The sequence below is a fragment of the Heptranchias perlo genome, chromosome 16, assembly GCF_035084215.1.
Source record: "Heptranchias perlo isolate sHepPer1 chromosome 16, sHepPer1.hap1, whole genome shotgun sequence".
Taxonomy (NCBI): Eukaryota; Metazoa; Chordata; class Chondrichthyes; order Hexanchiformes; family Hexanchidae; genus Heptranchias; species Heptranchias perlo.
The window spans coordinates 21,471,712-21,497,891 of record NC_090340.1 but is presented as its reverse complement, the minus strand read 5'-3'; the positions used below and the strand labels follow the sequence as shown (position 1 = coordinate 21,497,891).

Genomic DNA, 26,180 nt, shown 5'->3' with positions numbered 1-26,180 from the left:
GTGTCTCATTGTCTGTTGAATGACTCCAGGGTTTCTTTCTTCACTACCCTGAAGACCATTCCAGGTAGTAATCATTCTATGTGTGAAGACATGCTTCCTGGCACCAGTCCTGAACTTTTATCTGTTAGTAACTATATCCCCTCATCCTACAGTCATGGTTTAACTTCAAATATTGCTCTGGATTAACCTTGTGTCCTTCACTTGGTATCTTATATACTTCGATAGGATCACCTCTCATTTACCTCATTTCAAGGTTAAGGGGCTGAGGTCTTCTGACCTGCCATCATAACTCAGTCTTCTGACCTCAGGGATCATCCTTTTGGTCCTTCTCTGCACTCCTTCTGGGCCATGGTTGTTTCCCTCATGCCTCAGTGACTGGTACTGAATGCAGTCCTCAAAGTGCAGATAACCATAGCATTATCCAGCTTCAGCATGACTTCAGATATTGTAGCACAGACCAGATTGATCAATGACATCTTCTATGACTGACAATTACTGTATTGTGAATAAACATGGTGGAATCTGACACAATACAAACATGGCGTCACTTTTAATGGTCCTGTTGTCAGAACAGAGATGGTTAAATGCATTTAGCAAATGTTTTTATTGTAAGTGTTTGGTGAGTTATGTTTTTGATCTGGGCATAAAATAAATTAAGATTTTGCAGCATGATGGTTTGCTGATTGTTCATTAAGATTCCAGGTTGAAGGATATAGTCAAACAGTAGCACATGTTTTAGACCTGAGATTCTCACAATTCCTTTCTATTGGAGGACCATTGCTTCTAACTGAACCAGTTCCAGCATTCACACCTCCTCCACATGTGTAAATCACAAGAGCTCACAGTCAGGCAGTAATGGAGTGGAGTTACAGGGTCTAGTAATATTTTGATTGGGAGCTGCGAAGTCTAACAGCAGTACGAGGAGGAGATGGGAAGAGGGGTCCCAGGGTTCCAGATACATTGGATAGGGAAGATCCGGGAATACTGAAGCAAATTCTGGGATCATTGGGAAGAGAGGTATTAGAACCATCCCAATGTCCCTGAACCTGAGTTCAGGTTGGTTCTGGGATCAGGGAATATCAGAAGTGCAAGCTAGGGGTTTGTGAGTACAGAGAAAGAGTCCTGCGATCTGGGAATGGGATTGGAGGCGAGGAGTCATCTGGGGAGCAAGGTCCTGCTTTCCAGCAGGACTGTGGATGGGATTTCAGAGAAATGGCAGGCCAGAGTCTGGTAGTATTAGGGTTTGGTGGGTTATAGCAGTAATAGGGGAGGGGAAAGTAGAACCCTATGAGTAAGGGGGGGGGGGTGGGTGTCAAGGAGAGTGGGACCAAAAAACTGTCCTCGGCCCTTTTTGAACCATCGGGCCCTACGGTTCCCACCCCACCACCTTTCCATTTATCAGCCTCCTCTCCCGGCCCATCCATAGCTCACCCCTTCCCTTTCCCATAAATCAGCAGGTTCCTGGTTTTACGCTGCTGTCTCCAAGCATTTAAAAAGGTAAATTTTCTGATTCTTAAAATCATGGGCTGGCCAGAAGAGTTACTCTTTAGTGCACGATTAGTGAGTTGGCCAACTTATAGAGTCATTCATTAAAGCAAATTTCAATAAACAAAGATTACTTCATAAAATGTTCAAAAGTTCATCTTTTACAATGTTTGTAATGTGAAAAATTACTTCAGCTTCAAAAAGGATTCAAAACAGGAAGGTTTTTTAAAAAAAACTATAATATATAGAACCAAAATAAAGAGGTGATTAACTAAAAACAAATTCACTCTCAATAAGCAATGTTTTTGCTTTCTTTTCTAACCATCAAAGAAACAGTGATCACAGGTGTTATCTTGTCAGTGGATTTCATAATAGAAAACAGCATTTCTTAATAAATGTCATCACGTGCCTGAAATAAAGCTTTGAGAATTCAATCTCCAATTTCTTTCAAAATCTTTTGGAAAAAGGCAAAGAAATGTTCAAATCTGCAGATTATGATGGGAAACATCTTCTATCTCCTGGTAATGCATAAATTGTATGCTGGGAAATCTTGCCATTGCATATGCTCAGAATACACAGATGTGGCTAAAACTGTTGAGGAAAAGATTGGAAGCAGCCTAGACTTTTGAGACAGGTTGAGGCTTTGAAAATTAATGAAAGTTAAAGACACTGGAGACAATTTAATTGGTAAATTTAGTCTGGTCACTGAAATGTATCTTGTTTTGAATTTCTTGTTTACAACTTTATTTTAGACATTACTAATTTCAGTTACAGGGAGAAAAAGGCTGACAAATATTTTTCAAAAAGCATTGAGTGATTCAAATGATTTAGCGAGAAATTGTGATGGCAGTGTGTGCATAGGGAATCTTTATATCCTTAGAGAGAGGTTACAAATTTCAGGTCAGCGCTAGATATTGTGTCGCGTTTGGTGTCACTTGTCTCTCCCGTAGCCAGACACACCCTGTCCCCTATGATCAAGGGTTTACCTTTACTGCCCAATATCTAGACCGAGGGATTATAACAATGAGATCTCTCATTGGGTGTCCTGGATACTGTAATCTCCCACATGGACCCAGTGTTTCTCCCATATTCCGGAAAATGGATTGATAAACACTCCAGTGAGATAAGGCCAACTGTAAACCAACAAACTGGTTTATTTCACATGTAATATGAACAAACAGAATATTCATTTTGAATATATTTCAATTTATTTAATAATGTTCCTTGTCACATAGAAAGTAACAAAGCATGTCACTTTACACTGTTAACAGGTTAAATTCACATTAATAACTAGCAAATCCCTGAAACTAGTCAGCTCTAATCATAGCAAGAGAGAACTCTCTCTGTCTGACTATTTACATTCCCAAAATTACACCAGATTGTCTTTTTGTCTCAGCTGAACAGGAAGCCAAAGACTTAACCTCTGACTTCGCAGCCCCCAGCTCTCCATGTTGGGGATTAGCCATTTGAGCTGCCAATCTAACCTGCTACCACCCTCCCAGATGCAGGTCCCTTGGCAACTACTCCCCTCTGCTGGCCTCAAGTGAATGGGGCTATTTCAACATATTATGTGTGAATGTTACTGGAATGCAGTAACAAAGCCATGGTCTCAAACTGATGTGTGTTGCGAAAAATGCCAATTTGGGGGGCACTTCATCTAAATGGCCCCATTCATTTCAGCAGCATGGGGAGGCAAAAGGAAAGGTCACGGGTGATGGAGAGGAAGGTTCTTGTTAATTCTCAACAGTTATTTTGGGCGTAAAAGTATTTATTTTAAATAGACCCATGGAAGGAAAATTGTAAATATGGAATTCCCATATTGGGGATTCCATGATATGTGGGAGTCCTGAAATACTGGATGTCTGTTACGTTCTTCATTACCAGGTGTCCTTTACAGTTAATTTATATTAAAAACTCATTAAAACAATCTTACATGCCTGACGACACTCGCTACCTAGGGTAACAAATGAAGAATGGCCAATTGGACAAGATACGAGAGGGCATTTAGTACCCATGCTCCAACAAGAAGGGGGGGAAATTGCCCAGAAAAGAAGTGAGACATTTTTAAACATTGAAAAAAAAAGTTGTCAGTAATGGTGAAGACACTGGGAACTATTAACGTGTTTTGCTTTGCCTTAAGTCTTTCTCACTTGATTATTTTTAATGTAAATTAACAATGAATAATTAAGTACTTAATATACATCAATGCCACTTATTATTTAGCAACAAAAAAAACCCACCACAGTTGCAATGTCTCAGTATTTACCTTGGTTGTCCTTAGTATTTGCCGGTACACGGAAATGTTTAAAGTTACACAGGATCTCACTGCAAATCAGAAGCGCCATCATTAGACACATGCAGTAGATTGTCTCTGCACTGTCTTGAGCTGTAGGTTTAATTAGATAGCCAGTTAGGACTGCACTCAGCATAGAGCTGTGGTACACTATTCTGACTGGAACTTCAAGCAGGCGAGTGTGAAGGGGGGCGGAAGAAAAGTTATAAAACAGGGGAATAAAGACTGAGTTTACCCAATGTCAGATCATTACAAAACCCTCTCGGCCTAGCTTGGTTCTGATTTCTTTATTTGTGTGGAAGCTCCCTAAGTTTCTATTTGAAATGGAAAGATTAGATAGCAGTTGACTTCTGGCATGAGATTAGGTAAATAACATAATTATAGCACGAGGACTGCCACCAATTCAGCATTAGCAGACAGTCTGTTTTTTGAAATTTCTGGAATGCAAACTAGACATTATTAAATGTCTGGATTTTATAACAGCAGTGCCTTTGTTTCTATGTCTGTGCCTTATGATGCAGAGGGATTAGTTCTGTACATCTTTGATAAATTTTCATCAGCATCAAAGGAATTCAACCCTTGATCTCACTCCTACCTTCAGATTTGGGCTCGACTAAAAAAAAACACAGCAACTAGAGTCGGTACAAAAGTAATTCCACCAGACGGTGAGAAATGTTCCAGCTTCCCTGGAGGAACATCCCTGAGCCATTATCCAGGGAAGATACTAGGAACATCAATCTGGGAAGCGAGCAGGATAAGATCAAAGTCAATCAATCATAAAATATAACACTTCATTGTCTTAGAAGGTGGTGGTGGCAGTAAACAGACAATGGAGTGCTCGATTAATATGTTTGGAATTTTAGTTCCTCGAGGATAGTTTACATAGAACTTATAGCACAGAAACATACCCAACTGGTCTATTCCAGTGTTTATGCTCCACACGAGCCTCCTCCCATTTTAGGAAGATGGTTGACTAGGGACTAGGTGGTTGAAATGGTTTGTAAGTTTTGGTCCAGTCAACCTGGACCGTACCTTAACTGTTCACTCACCTCTAGCATAAACAGAATGTTTAAGCTCGGGTCTGTCAAGAGTCATAAAATATGCAGGCCTGATGTCACTTTGGGGTGATGTCAGAACTGTTCTCTCACACAGGACTGTACACAAATTACTGACAAATACACCACACCCAACACCTGAAGATGAAGAGAGTTCCACTCACAGTTCCTGAGCTGAAGCCTCACCAAGTGTTGCCAGCATCGTTCGACTCTCCCGACGGTCAGCAGAAAGCACCAGCTGTAAACTCCAGCCAGTCACTCGTCTCCAGCAGTACCATGCTTGGGGGGGGGGGGGGGGGGGGGGGAGGGGAGGGGTAGAGGAGGATAGGCAGGGTGGGGGGGCGGGGGTGGGGGGGGGGTGGGAAAGGGGTAGAGGAGGATAGGCAGGTTGAGGGGGGGGGGGGGGTGGGAGTTGTGGGGTGGGGGAGGGGATCTGTTTCAACAGCTTCAGTTCTGATGTTTGCAAATTCTTGCTCATTATACACGTCATGGCACTCTTGGCCAATCAACGGCGGGATAGTTGATGGCGGGGTTCCCATGCCGATAACCAATGCCGAGGGAAAGGTTAGGAATTACACACAAAAACTGAGACAAATAGAACTTATGCTCAGAAAATATTATACTTTGGTCTCTAATGTGGAAATTTAAAAAAAAAGACAAGCTAAGTTGATAATTAACTGCTTCGTGTGGTAATGAGTCAGATCAGGCAGCTCTCAGGTTTTGTCCCTGGTCTGTGCCGAGTTAGCTGATCACAGTTGGGAGCACTATAATGGTCCTTGGGTGGGGAGGGAGGAATTAGTCGGGATTCCATATCGCCGGTGAGTGACCGACCCCTGCTGGAAAGTGTGCGTGCAGACATCAGGTGAAGACAGCACCGGCCTCAGTTGTGCTTCACCCCGTGGTTCAATATCTTGCCGACCACTGAGGTTCACATGTAAAGAATGGGCATTTGGGCGAGATACTAAAAGGCTCGTGTCACCCCGGAACCCTACCCCAGTGAGGGAACCAGTACGTCCAGCTGAGGAGGGGGTGAAAATTAAAACAAACAAATGATGAGAATGATGTACTGTTTACTCTGATTTCTGAGTTAAAAGACTCAAAATCAAAGTGTTTAAAGAAAACGAATGGAACAGAAGTCCACATTGTGTGGTTTTGACTTGCGACTTCCATCAGCATTACTTATGTAAACCGAGATTCTCATTAAAGCAGCTCACAGTTTGCCTCCGTCACAGGAGCTTTTAACAGGAACTAAAAGTGGGTCAAAGAAAGCAGATCCCCGGGAGCAGGCAGGTCTCATTTACATCAAAACTCTTTTATTGTGCTTTCTGTAAGGCGAAAACTAGATTTACAACTTTGCGAAAATATCAACAGTAGTAAAGTTTGCAGTAAATGTTCTTAACAGTGTGAAGCCAGATTTGCTGGACTTAAAACTGTTGTTAGCTGCAGCTGTTAGGGAAATGATAAAGACACTGTAAACTGTCAACACATTGGAGTTATTTCATGATCCAATTTACAGCTTTGGATAGGCTAGAAGAGTCTAAATTGCACATTTTATAATAGTTCTATATCTTTCCTCCAATAATTTACAAAATTTACACCTTTGTATCACATACTATCCTGCGCTCCATTTGGAATCACATTCATAGACCCAGTCGCAGCAGAAACAGTCTGACTTCATTTCACACAATGTCCGTAAGCACTGAAACTAGAATTGCACTGTTTTTTTTTAAACACACAGCAGTCCTGCATGTAATTGGAATTAGTTCGCCACAACCTGGGGACCTTCAGGGATCAAAGAGGCAAAGAAGGTTTTGAAGAACACCCAGGCTTTATTCGAAAGCGTGGTCCTCTCTAGTTCAGCATCAGGGGCTGGGGCGGTCTCTGTGACATCATCGCTTCCAGAGTTATTCGCTATGTCAAGATCTTGATCTGGCGTCCCGCTCTGAAATTCACACACCGAGCACGTCAGAGCTTGATTCAATTAGAATTTATCATACATAGGAACAGGAGTAGGCCATTCAGCCCCACGAGCCTGCTCCGCAAACAATGTCAACCCGTAGCACCATGATTTAACTCGAATCAAGTGTGTAGAGTTACTGTTTATTCTGCACCTTTTAAAAGACTTTCCCACCCAACAATAACTTGCATTTATATAGCACCTTTAACATAGTAAAACATCCCAAGGCGCTTCACTTCACCGGAGCGTCATCAGACAAAAATTTGACTGAGCCATATATTAGGGTAGACGACCAAAAGCTTGATCAAAGAGGTAGGTTTTAAGGAAAGCCTTAAAAAGAGGAGAGAGAGGTGGAGGAAGGGAATTCCAGAGCTTAGAGCCTAGGCAGCTGAAGGCACGGCCGCCAATGGTGGAACGATGAGAATCAGGGATCCGCAAGTGGCCAGCACTGGAGGAATGCAGAGTTCTTGGAGGGTTGTAGGAGGTTACAGAGATAGGGAGGGGCGAGGCCACGGAGGGATTTCAATACAAGGATATGGAAGTACAAGTTAAAGATGTAGTGAACACACTCGAAGCAGAACATCTTGGCCATTTGGGACTGGGCATTGAACGGATTTACATAGGGAGCTTCTTACGGGTTCTCCATTAGCAAAGGGAACGATAAAAATCAATGTGACTAGTGACAATGCGACAAAGGAAAAGTGACACAGAGGCTGTACAGTAACTATTGAATGTTTCAAGTTTAAATCTCCTATTCTGCCACATTCTTTGCATGAAGGGATACATAGAATAAGCTTGTGGCTTGTTTGTAGGGTAGTGTTGGGTGTTTAGTTGAGCATTTTGTCCACTTTCAATCACATATCCAGTTTAGGTTTACAGTTCCCACATCCTCAAAAAGCTACAGGACAATATGACTCAATTGGAAAGGAAACCAATCCGCAGAGAGCCCAGATAAAAGCAGAGCCTCACAATTAAAGCTAAACTCAAGATACTATCGAACTCCTTTGTCTTATCCATGTCTGAAAGAGGCAGTGCCATTGTGTGCAAAGTCTCTTGCAATGAACCTTATCATGCGTATGACACAGATGAGCAAATTGACACAATTGGAACTGGAGTGGTGTCACTGCACTGTTGACTGCATCGGACCCTAAGCATTTCTTACCATCTCAAAGACTGAGGTGCCGAGAGGCAAGCAGCTGCTACTGAAGCTGATAAATCACTGTTTTGATGGGGTATACGCAGTGTGTGTCCATGATAAGGTCACAAGGAAGATAGCAATGCACTCACACATTCTCTGGTGAGTTGTGTTGCTCACCATGTGGCTCAGAAGTCGTTCCTGGCATCTGCAAGCTGCCTCACAAGAGCTCATACCCTGCTCGTCACTACCCAATGACCAACTAATGATGATCCTCTGGGCAAAGGAAGATTGTATCCGAGCTGGCCCTCTGTGGTAGATCCATATTCAGATACCTCAGCCAGGCAAGCTCTGCAACAGTCCATGATATTGTTGACAATTGACCAATCAACTGATTACTGGGATCTGGAGGGGTAGATCTGTCACTGGGAAATTTTCCCACTTGGCTCCAGATATCCCTGCAAGCCAATGCCCTTGAATGGTCCTAGTTAGACAACCAATGGGAAGTTTATCAACTATTTGCTGGTAAGATGAATGGTTTTAGCTGGTGACTGAGCAGGTGCCTGAGCACATGCATGAAAGTCCCTAAGCCTTGGCTGTTGCCAACATACACCAAAGTTCTCCAGATTTAGCTAAGTGGAGTGTCTCTAATGAGAGAGTGCTCACTCCACATGGAACAAAAACTCCTTTTATGGATTTCCCAGTAGGTTGGGATGATGGGGTTTGCACAGCAGACATCTGGCTGACCAAAAAGAAAAATTTACTTTAATAAAATCCAAATTACATTGTAACTTTTAAAAATGGATCTGTTTTTCTGAAGTCCACCTACTCCTGTTGAGTGGATGCTTGGAGATTTGCTTCAAGGCCTCCACCAATATTACTCTGCAAAGAGCACCAGGAACTGCATAATCACTGCCTAGATTGACTGGCACAATGAATTCTCCCTTCCCTTCAGTGTGTGCACTCAGCACCTCCCCACACAGAACAACGGAGACCGAAAACCTCATCAACTACACAATCATTGGGACATCTGCACCCAACTTCATTCACATCAGAGATGTAGTTTTGACCCCAACACCAGTGACTTCAAAGAGTGATATTCAAAATTTGCTTACAATAATTCAGCCAGATAAATTGCAAAAGCCTTAGCTTAATTATGATTCAGAGTTCTTGAAGTAAGCAGCTGCCTTCTTAACAAAACCATTGGGCAGATTTTATTTATACAAACATACGAATTAAGAGCAGGAGTAGGCCATTCGGCCCCTCGAGCCTGCGCTGCCATTTGATAAGATCATGGCTGATCTGATTCGAACTGTAACAGCTGCTGTATTACCAACTTTGTGTCTTCCATTCAAATAAACTGTGAGTAAATTCCACTGACCTCTTCTTGCACATCATCCTGGTGTTCCCGATTCTCCTGGTGTTCCCGATTTGGATTGACTGCCTCCCCAGGCACATTGTTGTTTGGTACTAGCTGTACCGGTGCTGGATGCCTAAATGGGAACCAACCAGCATGATGCCTGCAAGGAAATCACAGGGCACACGGTCAGATATCAGGCAAACATAAAACATGTAGCCCACTGGAAGAAGGACTATTCAACAACTGGAGGACAACACAGTATTTAACACATTGGAAAAGAAAATCAGGTGCAGTGTAAAACAGGCTGTCAATTCACTTTTGCCTGTTTTTTGCCCACCGATAAAATTACCCCCCACTCCCAACCCCTCAGGTTGTATGTCATGTATTTGTATGTCAGGCTTGGGCTGGATTGGCCTTGATTCATACTCTTACAGTCGAATAGTCTGCCAACACAAACAAAAATATCTGAGCAGCTGCTCTTTCCCTATGGAAAATTCTGGACGTAGTGCCAAGTTTAATAGGCATTATATAACCAGTCATCCCAGGAGAAGATTCTAGAAAAGTCTCTTCAAAATGGTTGCTATTTTTCTATGATTTTATTTTTCCATATAGCTGGTTTTCAGTAAATAAAAAAATGTTGAGAAGGAACATGATCTGGGTCATTAAAACACTAAATTGCATAAATAATGTAGATGTAAGCAGGCTATTTTACTTCAGCTATTAGTAACAGAAATAGAGAACTTGAAAACAGCTTTAAAACTAGCAAGCTTCAAATGAGATTAAAGACTAGAAAGAAACTCGACAGAACATAATCCAGGCAGTAATCAGAGCCCCAATGTGTGGTGCCTAGGACTGATCTCTGCTCAGTGGATTTATTGGACTTTGCAGTGTTTAGTTTACTGAACCCTGACCCTTCTGTACACAGTCCACTGAGATACGTCAAAGGGAGCATCGAGTAAACCAGACAAACACAAACAAGGCACAAACCATATCAAACATGCCACGTCATCCAATAAAGCACTCTGTACACCAACTCTCCCAGTTCCTATCAACATCCTCAGCTGTAAATTCCTCCAGAAAAAAATCCACTCTTCCCTCCACACAAAACGCACCAACTTTCACCATATTAGAATATTTCACAGGGCATCGCCCCCTCACGGAGATGAATAGGGACGGGAGCGAATACACAATGGGCCAGTTACCCAAGGCTGCTCTCATTTACTTCCCATCAGTTTACTATAGAACAGCATTGGCCCAGTGTTGGGTGCCTGGTTTCCCATTGTGATTCAGGTACAGAGCCATGCTGCGGCCTGGAGGGGTGGGGAAGATAGAGATGATGGGAGTGGTAGTGGCTAATAATTGAAGCATAAATAAAAGTTATTACCAACATAATTAACGATATCCAAACATTACGGTAGACTGCAAATCTGCAGTGATCTTTGGAAATAATGCCATTCGTGGAGTTTAACTGTTGTTTTTGTGGATATCGTAGTTTATCAGTGTCACCTGGCTCATTTTCTCACAAACCAATTGACCAGGTTAGTAGCAGATGACGAGTATAATAATGTAGTCAGCGATGCAAAGACATCATCACACCAGCAATGGCATCAAACATAGGGTTGCCAACTCTAGCTGGACATATTCCTGGAGGTTATCACATGACTTCCCATCTCCAACTGCCTCACCCAGTCAAACAGCCTTCCCTGCCCCCCCCCCACCAACCCTTCCACCTCCAATACTTTTATAACTACTAAACAAAAGTGTGCAAAGAAACTGGAGGGGGGAGAAAAGTTCTTTTCTCATGGCAGTATCCAGGAGATTAATCTTTAATTCCTGGAGACTCCAGGACAACCCTGGAGGGTTGGCAACCAGACTGCACGTATAGCTAGGGTGGGCAAACAAGAATGAACCAAGAATAAAATATATGGGGCAGCACAGCTAACAAAGGGCTGGTTGGCTTCAGAAGTTGGCGCCAGATCCTTCAGGGTACCGCAGGATACTTACAGGTACATCAGCAGAATGGCGCTCATCACCAACACTACACGGCTCAGGGACGAGTAGAAGTACACAACGCTGAGGAAAAAGCAGGCACGGGCGGCTAAGTAAAGCCAATCCAGCCAGTCACGGTTCAGCTCGTCGTCGTCATCCATCACAGGACCCCCCTGAGCGTTCATCCGTAGGTTTTGGTTAGCGGGTGGGTTGTTGAGTTGAGGCAGGGGGGCATTCTGATCTGCGGGAATGTTGACCAGAGGGGGCTGGTTGGGCAGTGCCGCAGGGGTCCCTGGGGTAACCACTGGTTGTTGCTGGGAGTTGGTGGCAGCGGCTGCAGCAGCAACCGCAGCCTGACTGTAACAAAAAGAAAATGCAGAAATAAAATCAGATAATATCTGAAATGCTCTGTTAATGGATAGATGTTGACTGCACTGGACAAATACAAACAATTGGCCCAAGGACTACACAGATAACTTAAGAGTTTTATTATCCCCAAAAGGACACTTCAGGCCAGCATTCAACTAGCGGGCCCATTGATTTTCCACATTGCTGTTAATATTTACTTTAGAAAGAACTAGTGGCATTGGCCATTGGAGTCTGGAGACATGCTACCCTAGATTTTCCAACATGGGTACAGTGTAGTCCCCAGTGGTTAGAAGTGGATCTCAGACAGACTCAAATGTGTGTTTACGCCCAATTTTACAGCATCAGCTCATTAGCATAGCTTCAGGTGCAAATCTGGACATAGGAACAGGAGTAGACCATTCAGCCCCTCGAGCCTGTTCCGCTATTCAAATCAGATCATGGATGATCTGTACCTCAACTCCATTTACCCATCTTTGATCCATACCTCTTGATAGCAATAGATTTTTATTAAGTAAGGGTATCAGTCTTGGAGATTTCAATTGATCCAGCATCCACAGCCTTTTGGGGGGGTGGGGGGGGGGGGAAAGAGTGTTCCAGATTTCTACTACACTGTGTGAAAAAGTGCTTCCTGATTTCACTCCGGAATGACCTAGCTGTAATTTTAAGATTGTGGCCCCTTGTTCTGGATGGGTTCAGGGAGCACAGTAGTGGTGGGAGTGCAAAATTGTTTGTAAGTGACAATTAAAGGGATGGGGATAAGTAAAGGGAAGTGGAAGAATAGGGTGACAAAAATTCTGAAAGCTTTTGGAAAGGCTCAATAGGCCTATTAGCAGTCATTGCCAATGCTGAAGGAGGAGAGCACTAAGAAGAGACAGGCAAAAATGTAGCCAAAGGAAACCCAAAGTCCAGTCATGAGTCTGCAGGCAAGTGATGGTAAAGGTGCACGAGATGGCTGCGAGGAGGGTTGTTCTCTTTTCTTCTCCATCCCCTTAGGTCAGGACTTCCAGCATGCCTGAAGGAGGTGGAGACAAGTTGGAGGCCATGTCTAGCAGTGACTCTGCCAGACCTTTGCTGCATGGTAGCTGAAGGTGTCTGAATGGCAGAGCTTTGTATCTGGCTCTCCACTGACCCAGAATCAGAGAAGACAATACCTGGTGATTGCCACCGGAGAGGTGCATCAACGCCTGCAGATATAATTGGTGACATCTTGATGGGTGAGGCCAATCAAGCTACGCTGACTACTGATGACCGGGACATGCCTTCTTTCATGCAGTACTACTGAAAGCTGCATATACTGTGATTGGGGCGTTGGGCATTCAGATATCTTAGTGGCACCAATCTCTTTGGAATAGGAGCACTAATCATCCACCTAGGTGAGGCACGTTCACTTCTGTCTGCGGATGCGGGTGTGCAGGTACTGGTGAGGGTGGGGAGGGGGGCATTCCTCTCTTGGCCCTGCTGCATTTCCCTAAAACAACAACAATTTGCATATAGTGTCTTTAATGTGGCAAATCGTCCCAAGGCGCTTCACAGGAGCGTAATCAGACAAAAACTGACACCGAGCCAAAGAAGGAGACATTAGGACAGGTGACTGAAAAGCTTGGTCAAAAAGGTACAATCCAAAATAAATTTGTGGGGAGTGAGTGAAGGCATTTCATTGCAGTGACGTGGCATTATAAAAATGTATGCTTTTTGAATTCTAATAAGGCCAAATAACCTTCACTTTCATTCAAACTTCAAATCAGAGATATTTAAAAATATAAATATACAATAACTCACTGAGTAATGGGTACATTTTACCTGTGATTTTTTTGACTACTTGCACCATGGTGCAACCTCTCCTTTTGTAAATGGCAGTACATATACTACAGAGAGAGTACCAAGTTCTGGTTGTAAACAGCAATCTATGGTCATAATACTGTATTAGAATTGACAAAAAAGGAGGGATAAGAAGCAGGAATTACCCCAGGAAGACCCTTCACATTCATTTAAAAAGATAACCCACAGGTAAGTTAAATACTTACTATTGCAAATAATACTGCCTTGCGTACATCTGCTGGAACCAAACGATTTGCTGAGAGCTGTACAGATTGTACGCTGCTAGACCAGACATTCCCACTGGGTTCTGGGGCTCTTCTCCTACAGGCCTTTCAATGACAAATTGAAGTCCAGATGAAATACATACCCAATGAAAAAAAACACCAAGTCAGTGACGAAGGAGACTCTTTCCATACTTACCAGGCGCCGTACGCCCAAGGGAAGGAGGTTGGCCCTCTGTGTCGAAGGCCATCTGCAGCTGCTGACGTGGGGACCGTGAGGGTGTCCTGGCCGGAGGCTGCAAGTGCGGGCGGTTCCTGCTTACAGGAGCAAAAAAAAAAGAGAAAAGTCAACTTGCTGCCCAGATACAGAGAAATATGACCAGTGGACAAAGGAGCCAGTTGATGTCAATGAAACCCCCTGTCTGCCATTTTGTTGTTGTCTCCCTTTAAAGTTCTATTTCCACCTGGCAAAAGTTAATTTTGGCTCAATCCCAGCTCGGCAATAACTCACAGCTACAGCTCTGTGCGAGTGTTTCTGGTTTTCTCACCTTTGTTTTTGATCCTCTATTCTGCAATCTCGTGATTTCCAATACCAAGAGTAGACACAATGGAGGGATGTTGGTGCATGTTCTGCCTTTTGCTCCATTAGATCCTAAAATGGATGCAATTCACATCCTGGACCCGAGCAAACAAGTTGCTGAAGGCTGGACATTCAATAACGACAAAGCCCTTTGGTTCTGTCCTCTCAACCGCAAGTCTCAATGGAGTAGTGAATCAGCGGCCCGTTTTATACTCCGCCCAATTTTCTTTTCTACCGAAGTCGATAGACGTGCTGCTGAATCACTATCACTCTTTTAGCACTAATGCCCACAAGGATTTTCGACCCCAATAACACCAACTAAACCCATTCACAAAAAAATAGATTTATTAAACTCCAATGCACAAGGTATAAACCAAAAAATAAACAGTAGGAACCAGAATGGCAACTTGAAGCAGAGATAGGTTTCAACTGCAAATTAGATTCTTCCTCCGTAGGATTTTAACAGAAGGCTGAAACCAATTAGGATATAAATAACTTGCTCACAACTCACAAGACAGCTGAGCACTTTGCTTTACCCCAAGAATGCAAATCTTCAGAGCAGGGGGACCATATTTGTGAAAATAGGTTTCAGTCTGTGCTCTGCACAGCACCTGTTCTCATCTGATGGGAGCTGTAGGCGCTTTCTTGACTGCTCAAAGCAGGAAACGACAAGCTTCAATACCCTTCCTACTGCATTTCTCTGTGGTATAGCTCAATGGCTGGGGTGATTTTTTTTTTCCTCCATAGCACAGTAACGTGCCCCTGAATTCATAGCTCTTTAAAAATATTCTTCATTCCTTATTGCTATACTGCACAGCTACTTACAACTCCAGTTAGAATTGAAGATTTTCACTGTCAATACACTTAAAAAAAATAAAACTAACACACAATCACAGGGGTGTGTGTGTGTGTGTGTGTGTGTGTGTGTGTGTGTTTAGGCATAAACAGCGAGTGTTGATGTTAACACCAGTTTACATTTATATGGTGCTTCGAATGTAAGAAAATGCTCCAAGCGCTTCAAAGAGGACAAAAGTAATCACCACCAAACCTTTGTGAAGGAGTTAAAAGAAGGAATGTTTGGTCAAAGAGATGAGTTTTCAGCTGGCTTTGAAAGAGAAACAGAGGGGGAGAGGGGTTTACAGAGGCAGTCCAGAGAATAAGGCCCCAGCGCTGAAGACTCTGCCACCAATAGTGGATTGGAAAGGGTTGTACTGAAAGAAAGTACTTCCATTTATATAGTGCTTTTCACATCCTCAGAACATCCTGAAGCACTTACAGCCAATTAACTACTTCTAAAGTGTAGGCACTTTTATTTTGTAGGCAAACATGGCAGTCAATTTGCACACAGGAAGGTCCTACAAGCACCAAATGAGATGAATGTCCAGTTAATTTTAATTGGTGGTGTTGGCTGAGGGATAAATGTTGGCCAGGGCACTGGGAGAACTCGCCTGCTCTTCTTCGAATAGTGCCACGGGATTTTTTACATCAATCGGAGAGGACACCTCGGTTGAACGTCTCATCTGAAAGACGACACCTCCGACAATGCAGCACTCCCTCAGTACTGCACTGAAGTGTCAGCCTAGATTACGTGCTCAAGGCTCTGGAGGTGGGGTTTGAACTCAAAATCAGAGTCAGGAGAGCGAAGGAGAGAACTTAAGACTGAAGGATGATCGCAGAGATGGAGTCCTAAGGTCACCAGAATAAGTGCCTTAGAAGAGTTACTAAGTCTAACAGCATGAGGGTGCTGACACACTACCGACTCAACATCTGTATCTCGGTTGATAATTCACCATTGCACAAATTTGGTATCCATCACTTTCCAACCCAGCATTGTTCTCCTACCCCAGCCCTCACAGCTCTCACAATATAAATTGGGTGGGGGGGGGGGGGGGGACAGGGGAGAAACTCCAGTGGGGTCATTCATACACTCACTCTTTGATCATCTGTCAAACATCAGTTGAAGTATTAACAAAGAAAACCAACTGACATCTGGCTCAACAGTGTAGAGGGACATGGACTCGGCACCAGAACAAGAGGGAGGTCAACACTGTCAGTGAGTCATGGATGAGGTGGAATGGCTAAATAATCTTCTGATGCCCGGCTTCCTACACTAGTATGAAGAATCTGCAGTTCTTTGCTCAGTTAAAAGCTTCTCGTGAGCAGATACCGTGGCAGTCACATTGAAGTGTGCAACAGTGTGCCACTTGTAGGGGACCTCATTTTAGACAAGCGAGTAGCAAATTAAACAATGGCCACAACTTTCCTTGGTCCTCATCTCAGAGGAAGTTGGCCATGTTCCCATCCCACAATGATGTAGGATTGTAAAGCTGCCCAACATCCCTTCCCATTCCACACAATGGTGCTTACAGGTGTGTATGTGCAAGCACACTTTACCCCCCTCTTTTACCTTCACACTTACTGGCTGTGTAGATTCGAATCCATTTTTAAAGTTACAGACCAGGTGGAGGGTATGGTACTGGTCACTCTGTAGGAGACAAACAAGAGAGGTAAGACAATTAGCACCAGACCCACTCTAGGTATTTCTGGGAGTCAGTCAGCAACTGGTCTGTAAGTCCTCAAAAGGAGTCATTTTATAACACTGATTTATATTTCCCAAACTCCATCAAAGGGAACGTTAATTCTAAATCTATTCATCAAAACTCTTCACATTTTAAAAAAAATTAAAAAGCTAAAAGAAATAAATTGCTGAGGTAAGGATTTTGTGAATAACTAATATTTGAATGTTACCATCACAAAGGGAGACACCACCCTTTTTAAAGAAGAACGAACTTGCATTTCACAATCTCAGGACATTTCAAAGCTCTGTACAGCCAATTGTGGTGTATATTAATGACTGGGACTTAAATGTAGGGGGCATGATTAAAAAGTTTGCAGATCATACAAAAATTGGCCGTGTGGTTGATAATGAGGAGGAAAGCTGTAGACTGCAGAGAGATATCAATGGACTGGTCAGGTGGGCAGAAAAGTGGCAAATGGAATTCAATCCCGAGAAGTGTGAGGTAATGCATTTGGGGAGAGCAAACAATGCAAGGAGTACACAATAAATGGGAGGATACTGAGAGGTGTGGAGGAAGTGAGGGACCTTGGAGTGCATGTCCACAGATCCCTGAAGGTAGCAGGACAGGTCGATAAGGTGGTTAAGAGGCATATGGAATACTTTCCTTTATTAGCTGAGGCATAGAATATAAGATCAGGGAGGTTATGCTAGAACTATATAAAACACTAGTTAGGCCACAGCTTGAGTACTGTGTACTGCTCTGGTCACCACATTACAGGAAGGATGCAATTGTACTGGAGAGTACAGAGGAGATTTACGAGGATGTTGCCAGGACTGGAGAATTTTAGCTATGAGGAAAGATTGGATAGGCTGGCTTTGTTCTCTTTGGAACAGAGGAGGCTGAGTCGTGATTTAATTGAGGTGTACAAAATTATGAGGGGCCTAGATAGAGTGGATAGGGGGGACCTATTTCCCTTAGCAGAGAGGTCAGTGACCAGAGGGCATAGATTTAAAGTGAATGGTAGAAGGATTAGAGGGGAGCTGAGAAAATATTTTTTCACCCAGAGGGTGGTGGGGGTCTGGAACTCACTGCCTGGAAGGGTGGTAGAGGCAGAAACCCTCATCACATTTAAAAAGTACCTGGATGCACGCCTGAGGTGCCGTGACCTACAGGGCTACAGACCAGGTGCTGGAAAGTGGGATTAGGCTGGGTGGCTCATTTTCAGCCGGCACAGATACGATGGGACGAATGGCCTCCTTCTGTGCCGTAGATTTTCCATGATTCTAAGTACTTTCTGGAGTGTAGTCAATGTTCTAATGTAGAGAAATGCAGCAGCCAATTTGCACAGAGCAAGGTCCCACAAACAGCAATGAGGTAAATGATCAGATAATCTGTTTTAGTGATGTTGGTTGAAGGAAAATATTGGCCAGGACACGGGAGAATTCCCCTTCTCCTTCAAAATAGTACCATGGAATCTTTTACATCCACCCGAAAGGGCAGATACGGCCTTGGCTTAATGTCTTATCCGAAGGATGGCACTGCCGACAGTGCAGTCCTCCCTCAGTACTGCATTCAGCTATCAGCCTAGATTAAGTGCTCAAATTCCTGGAGTGGGACTTGAACCTAACACCTTCTGACTCAGGGGCAGGAGTGCTATCTATGAGCCATGGCTAACACCTTGAGGGTGGGAGGGGGAGAAAATTCTCTCTCTTCTATCCCCATTAATTGCACACATTAAAACAAACGTAAGGAATCTTACAACACCAGGTTATAGTCCAACAGTTTTATTTGAAAATCACAAGCTTTCGGAGATTATCTCCTTCGTCAGGTGAGTGAGTCACTCATTCACCTGACGAAGGAGATAATCTCCGAAAGCTTGTGATTTTCAAATAAAACTGTTGGACTATAACCTGGTGTTGTAAGATTCTTTACATTTGTCAACCCCAGTCCATCACCGGCATCTCCACATCATCACATTAAAACAATACAGAGCAATAAATGGTCCTCAAAATCACAAGCATAGCAACACTGAACTCAACAATTTTAGTATTTAACTGACAAATACTGATATTGAATACATTTGAACCATGCGGCCTGTTCACAGTATGAGAAGTGTTTTTTGTTGCACTCTCACCTCTCTAGCAGGAGCTCACAGTACTGACCTTTCGTAGCACATCCTTTAGGAAAAGGTGGTCGGGCAGCAGCTTCCCCGAATAGATCAGCCTTTGCTCTGGTTCAGTCTGGAAAAGCAACACAATGCAGGAGATCAGAGACAGACAGCACTGGATGTGTCCAGTTGCTTCCAATCCTTCTGAAATTTCAATGCCACTCAGTTTCTTCAAAATGACATAAACAAAGTGGTCTTGGATTCGCTCTTGATTTTCTTCTTATTAATTATGGAAACTGGATAAGGCATAATGTGTCACAGTATAATAACTAACACAATGTTTGCCCATATAACAACTGGCACTGCGCTTCAAAGTTACTTACTATTGATGAAGCACTTTGAGACACTTCTAGGAGATGTGCAAAGGTGCTGTATAAACGCAGCCTTTATGCTTCTTTTTAAATCAGGCAGAAATCTGCAATTCGATTAGTGATTCTGAGGAAGTTAAACTGTGAGCAGCCAGTGTCAGCACAGCCAGTGCTGCCTTATACTATTTTCATTCTGTGCCTTTAACAGAAAGGCTGTCTTGCATTTATAATAGCACCCTACCAGTCTCGGAGAAACGTAAAAGTTACTTTTTGAATTCAGGTGACTCAAATTAGGCAAATGCATCATCAAGGAGATAAATGAACAGTTCATCATTTTTTTGGTGGTGTTGGTCGAGGGAGCAACGTTAGTCAGGACACCGGGAGAATTCTCCGCACTGCAGGGGATCTTCGACATTCACTTGAACAGTTAGCTGGAGCCGCAGTTTGATGTCTCATTTGAAAAAAAAGCAGCCACTGCTGTAGGTAAGAATAACTTATTATGTCTGCATCTCACAACATACTCATTAAAAAAAAGTTTTTAAATCCTTTGGTGATACAGCAGGCTGCTTTCAAATTCCACTAACTGAGAACAACTGATTGTCCTTCCGACTCTTTCCTGTGAAGCGTCTTGGGATGTTTTACTACGTTAAAGCCACTATATAAATGCAAGTTGTTGTAGTTGTTATTCCAACAGGCAGGATCTGGATAAGTAAATATCGCTCCCTGCAAACACGTGAGTGCACACCTGTGGAATTCGGCCCAACCTCCGCCTGGCCCCCCAAGTGATACGAACAAACAAGGCAGCTGTGGCACAATCCCTACAACATTGCGGAAATAGGGTTGGCATTGGTACTGTGCCACCTGGCGCAGTGCAGCAATAGCATTACACACAGTGCCAGCTATCTGTATCTACAAGTGTTTGCGTTTCAAGTAACATCTGCTTTGGATTCTTCTTACAGATAGGCAGAAGTGCATTGAATGCAGTCGAGAGACCATGTTGGAGATGAAAGGGGATTAAAGACCACTGTAGCTAAACTTATAAACTCAGAACGTTAACAGCCCAGAACCAGGATATTGAGCCGATCGGGTCTCTACCACTCTCCGGCCTGTTTGCTCTCTACACTCTAATATTCCAGCATTATCTGATTCCTTATAAAAGAATCTATGGACTGTGCTTCAACAATGTTTTGTGGCAAAGAATGTTACATTTCAAGCACCAGGCCATTTATTATCAAATGCGCTGTTTATACCTCAGCTATTCTTCTATATCCACAGCTTTCAGTCAACACATGGCAGGGACTACACCATATGTGAGCAAAGAGCATTTTAAAAGGGCCATCACCGGGACTGTTAGCCTGCGTCTATCAGTTCAATTTAAACATCGGTCTTGCTGGCGAGGGGAAAAATAATGCTGAACGTGAGATTCCTGCATTGGGGGATAATACACTGGGAATGGTGAGCATGTGAAACCTTCACATTATGTCCACGCAGCTACATTAAAAAAAAAACACACACAATTACAGATTTTGAAAGCCTGGGTTGTGTCTGGAGAAAGCATTTCAACTACATAATACCAGGCTGAAGTACTGTGGTTTCAAGTCTGCCATCGGATAGTGCAGCAATTTGAGATAACAAGTTAAAGGGAATCATAAGGAGTGAATGGCACAATATTGAATAGAACTAGCTTAAGTGATATTACCAGTAATGTGAGTGCAAGTGAGTGAGCCCAGTGATATTACCAGCAACGTGAGTGCAATAGTGAGTCCAGTGTCAGCACTGTGATATTACCAGCAATGCAAGAATACATTTAACCCATATAAAAAGGTATAGAAGCGTTAGTTATAATAATGGACAGTGAGCTCAGTGAACACCTGCTTCATTCTATTGCAACAATGACCTTTGCAGGTGACTATTTACGAACTGGGAGATAGCTGAGAAGTGAGGGCGTGAGTGTGGGTCAAGGGGGGTCAGTAGCTGCTATTTCTAGAGTCACATTATTTTGGAGGACACATTTTATAGATTATTTTAAAATATTAGGGAAAACAGAACAGAAACACAAATTTAAAAAAGATTCCAAAAATTAAAAATACATTTCCACTCTTAAACAATAGGATCCCATGCTATTTTGATTTTTTTTTTAAAGTTTAAAATTAATGACATACACAGCAGTGCACGACATGTCAGAAATCCATAAAATGTGTAGCTGCTTCACATCTCTGGGTTTGAAAGCAAACTAAATGAGTTCAAAACTACCTAGAATTATAGAAGTTTACAACATGGAAACAGGCCCTTTGGCCCAACATGTCCATGTCGCCCAGTTTATACCACTAAGCTAGTCCCAATTGCCTGCAATAGAATCATAGAAGTTTACATACCTAAAGCTGTATTTTAACACAACACATCGGAGTCTAGAAAATTCTTCCTGTTCATAATTTTAAATGAAAGGTCAATATGAGCACAACTGGAAAATCTAGTTTTATACTTTTGCAGTAAGAGTATCAGCAGATTACACATTTCACTTCTTCTGATCCCAGAATATGAAACCTGTGAGAAAAGCCCCCAGTTTAACCACCCAGTCACATTCTGTTCACTGACTGCCATATTAGGCAATGTTGTCTTAAAATAAGAGCATCCCTTTTTGAAAAGATCTAATGTCAACTTTAAGTCAGTGTTGCACATTTTAATCAGAGCAGGGACAATGTTTAAAAGGCCGTTGTAACACAGTTTTCAGTTTGACTGTATTCTTGGAACAGCCCTCCCACTAAACACGTACTGCCATCCCATACCAACTGGAGTAAGGCCAGACTGAATACACAATATCTACTTCAGCACAAGCTTGTGCAATTCCACCTTGTGATTTGTACTTAGACATTTCTCAGATCTGTGGCAGATGTCCTTAAGTTGCTGTACTACTGCTACAGCTGTCTGAATCTTCCAATTTATTTTTATTCCTCCCCTTCCCTTCTGTTGAAGGCACCGACTCCTGGAGCCCTCCAGAACCTCACTCAAATGCCTATTCTTCATGTGTGATCATTGGCAGGCTATTGAACTGCGTGGGGGCATCACTGCCATTCTGTCCTCACCCGAAGTCCGAACATGCCCAAATCCAGAAGGGGGAGCTGGATTGATCAGAATGCAAGCTTGGGCTGATATTGCCCTCCCTGAAGCCAATTGAGTGCCTGCTATCACCACCTCCACCGGGATCCACTGACTCAGCAAAGACTGGGGATCAAAGCTGGGACCGTCCTAGTCCGTATACTTCATCTGCTCACTGCCTTAAGCAGCATGGCTATCATCGGAACTCCAGTTTACAAATCGAAAGATAAAGGGTGCGCAGAAAGTAACAATTCCAAACTCATTAAGGGGCAGACTCCAAATTAGGAAAATGGACTTCTGGTCCAAATTAGAATTCCTATAAAAAAGGTCCAGAGAACGGGACATTGGGAGACATGAAAATTCTAACCAAGGTGACAGTGTGGGTTCCGCCTGAAGTATCTAGTGTCTGCAGGAAGCACAAGGATTGCTAAGCCTCTGGTATCTCCTCCCTTACATTTCAGAGCAGAGGCCACTCCACCAGATCGCGACTATCTCCCCACCCTTACAAGTCACATAGCCTGCGAGTTGGGCTTTGGGATCCGAGCTGATCCTAAACTAGTGCAGACTCTTTATTTCCAGTACTTGCACACACTCATTTAGGACAGGATTTTGGGGCATTTAGTGTGGTGTCAAACGCAGGTATGAAAATAATAAACGTATTTTATCATAACACTTTTATAAACCTCCAAAACAAAATGAAGTTGGGCATTTTCTGGAATTAAGGGGTAATTTTAATGTCTAGTCAATTGGAAGGAAAACAAATAGCAGTGTTTTGACTACTAATATATAGATGCTGTAAATTGGGTTTAACATTCACTGTAAAGTTAATGTCAGATCCCAGATAACTGATCATTGCTGATTAGCTGTTAACTATCCAAAGGACACACAAGCAATTCCTTCCCACAACTTGTTCCACTGCATTTGGAAATAAAAAAAAATACAGCTCTTGTCCTTTCTTTCATTATACGCTCTTTATCTGTCGGAGTTTGAACCAAAATCTCATGAAGTTTACATGTTTCTCCCTGAAACATTTTAACCCTGAAACTAGCTCACAGCAACTTCACCTGCTTCTTTGGTATATGTGCTGTCGAAGTGAGCCAGTACTTCCTGGTCCACGCTCTTCCTCACTCACACTAGATATCAGATTCAGTGCAATTTAGTCTGAATAATTATATCAGGTTGGGGATCGTACAGAGTCCACAACAGCAGCTCTCTGATCAAGGTACAACACAAGGTGTGTGTGGGGGGTGGGAAGGGAGAAAGTGGTGCTGACGATGTCATGTGAAATAGTGGAAACCCAGTGTGTGATGAATGACAGCTAGGGTTGCCAACCATCCAGAATTGCCCTGGAGTCTCCAGGAATTAAAGATTAATCTCCAGGACACTGCTGCGAGCAATCTGCAGAGAAAAATCATAGGGGGCATTAAAAGTATCTGTATTTTTCATAAAAATGTTGGAGAAGGATAAATAAAGGCTGTCTGACCAGATGGGGCATTTGGAGATGGGAGGTCATGTGATGAAACCTCCAGGAATACATCCAACCAGAGTTGGCAACCCTACTGGTAGCACAAATCTTGTGTCTGCGTATTTGCTGTCCTGATATACGTGCCGATTCAAAACCCCTGCCCTCCTCCTCCGACCAAAACATCAACCCATTCTGTATCAGTGCGAGAGGTGAATATGACACCATAACAAGTCAACTATATCTTTCCAAGGCCAGTTCTACTCTAGATTCTGCAGCTTACAAATATATTGGTGTCATGTGTAGGATAACCCTGCGAGCTATTTACAGTATACCAAACTCAGGCAACTCTGCTCGGTTCCAACTTAAGATTTCTTACTCGCTGGTTTGTCCTGTTTGAATTTCTTGGGCCTGGAGGCCTCCCTGGCAGATATATCCTCAATCGTAACACATAGATCTGCAAGTAGGGGGTGCAACTTGACAGGAACGTTGATCTAAACTTTACACACGGCCCTCAAACGTCCACGGTATCCACCCAAGCGGGCCCAATAAGAGAGAAAAAAAAGCTTGGAAACACTTGAGCTGTGCTTCTAGTTCCTGACCTGTGCCTGAGACTTAATTACCACTCGCCACCACCCTCAATCCATTACTTACTGGGTGACTTGGGTACTTCTCGCTCAGATGCGTTTTCAGGCTCTTCACTGTCCAGCTCAGCTCTGCCTGTACCCTTTGATCCTCATATCTTTGGTTGGGCGCTTTAATGACCAAGGTCAACATCTCCTCGTTCGTCCCCATACTCTCCCCGTCGTCTTCTTCCTCCTGATACTGGTTTGGTTTTTTTTCCAAAACAACCTTTTCAACGACGCAAGAAGTGAGCTCGCCCAGACACCAGGAAATACCCAGTCGAACCGAGAACAGCGCAGATAATATAAATAAGCAGAAGGAGTCCTGCGGGGAAAAGGTTGATCAAACGCTACTGTAATAATGGATAATAAAGCCTGACTGTGGGAAGTTCTGGCAGCGAACTCCAGGAGCTTTGGCTGGAAACAAGTTAATAAGTTCCTCTCCTTTACTTGGAAGCGACTTGTCCTTTAACATTAGTGCCGGGTGTCCTGTTGCCAAATCAGAGTGTGGCTGCCGACGATTGGTCGGATGGAGGAGCGACGTGGAGCTCAGAGAAAACGTGTAAGGGGGAATCCCCGCCTCCCTGCGGGACGGAGCGGCCCCGACATTCCCCCCCGACAGGGGTTGGATACAGAGCAAAGCAGCTGATGCAATCTCCGAGGCACTGAACCCGGCTCCCGGTCAGTTTCGGGTGAATTACAGGCGGAGATATCGCCCTGCACCCGTCGCTTTCAGATGTAGACTCTTTGGGGAGGGATTTTAACCCCCAAGAAGGGGCGGGAATGAGTTGAAAATAGTTTTTTTTTGGGTCGCAACTGGAAATTTTTCAGACTTTGCATTGCCAGTGGGAAGCCTGTACTTTTATGCGCCCAAGTTAAACCCGGAAATAAAGCCGGGTTGTGGTCCATTCGGCCCATTGTGCCTGTGCTGGCTCTTTGAAAGAGCTAGCCAATTAGTCTCACTCCCCTGCTCTTTCCCCATTGCCCTTGCATTTTATTTTCCTTTACAAGTATTTATCCAATTCCCTTTTGAAAGTTATTATTGAACCTGCTTCCACCACCCTTTCAGGCAGTGCATTCCAGATCATTACAACTCACTGTGTAAACCAATGTCTCCTCATCTGGTTTTGTAACAAAGTTATATTTTTGGAGCACATTTTAGCCCCCCCCCCCCAAAAAAAAACCCAAAAAGGATCCATTTCTCATCAGCTCCTTACCATTAAACATTGTGTTCATGAGGTAGACTATGAGAGAGGACGGACCTGGGGCCCTATCTCGAAAGATACTGCAGCCCTCTCCCCATCCACCATTCAACTGCTCCTTCAATGATTCTGGGTTTTATCTCCACTACCCTACTAGGAAGTCTGTTCCAAGTGTTGACAAACAGCAATAACTTACATTTGAATATCTCAAAGTGAGAAGGAAGAGGAGACCCAGGGGCAACCCAGAGAGATTGGGGGGGTGAGAGTTGAAGGAAGTGAGACAATGGCAAGGTGAACCGATTTAGAGAGTTGAAGATGGGCATTAATGACTAAACGATCAGTCACCGATGGTAGAGCAGAGGAAGCAGGGAATAACAGTGAGCCAAAGTTAGAGTGGAAGACGTGGACAGGGCCGCGTGGGAGGAGATCGCTTGGGTGGGAAGGGGTGAGACTTGTAAACAAGAATAAAGACCTTGCAATCAATACGTCGGAGTACGGAATCATAGTGGGACAAGGGTGATGGGAGTTATGCAAAAGGACT

The 26,180-nt window shown here is 43.4% G+C and overlaps 1 protein-coding gene across 3 annotated transcripts; it reads right to left on the bottom strand.

The window, feature by feature from the left end:
* Nucleotides 1–6,124: 6,124 nt before the first annotated feature.
* herpud1 (homocysteine-inducible, endoplasmic reticulum stress-inducible, ubiquitin-like domain member 1) lies at nucleotides 6,125–24,942 on the bottom strand. 3 transcript variants are annotated; one of them, XM_067997770.1, is made up of 8 exons: nucleotides 24,469–24,942; nucleotides 18,944–19,021; nucleotides 16,670–16,747; nucleotides 13,882–13,997; nucleotides 13,668–13,790; nucleotides 11,290–11,631; nucleotides 9,307–9,445; nucleotides 6,125–6,775 (listed from the first exon to the last, which is right to left on the bottom strand). In XM_067997770.1, the coding sequence occupies exons 1-8, from the start codon at nucleotides 24,607–24,609 to the stop codon at nucleotides 6,593–6,595; spliced, it is 1,200 nt and encodes a 399-aa protein (XP_067853871.1). In that variant the 5' UTR covers nucleotides 24,610–24,942; the 3' UTR covers nucleotides 6,125–6,592. The 3 variants fall into 3 exon arrangements, with proteins under 3 accessions (XP_067853871.1, XP_067853873.1, XP_067853874.1); XM_067997772.1 differs by having other exon boundaries at nucleotides 13,882–14,000; nucleotides 16,682–16,747; XM_067997773.1 differs by having other exon boundaries at nucleotides 16,682–16,747.
* Nucleotides 24,943–26,180: the final 1,238 nt, after the last annotated feature.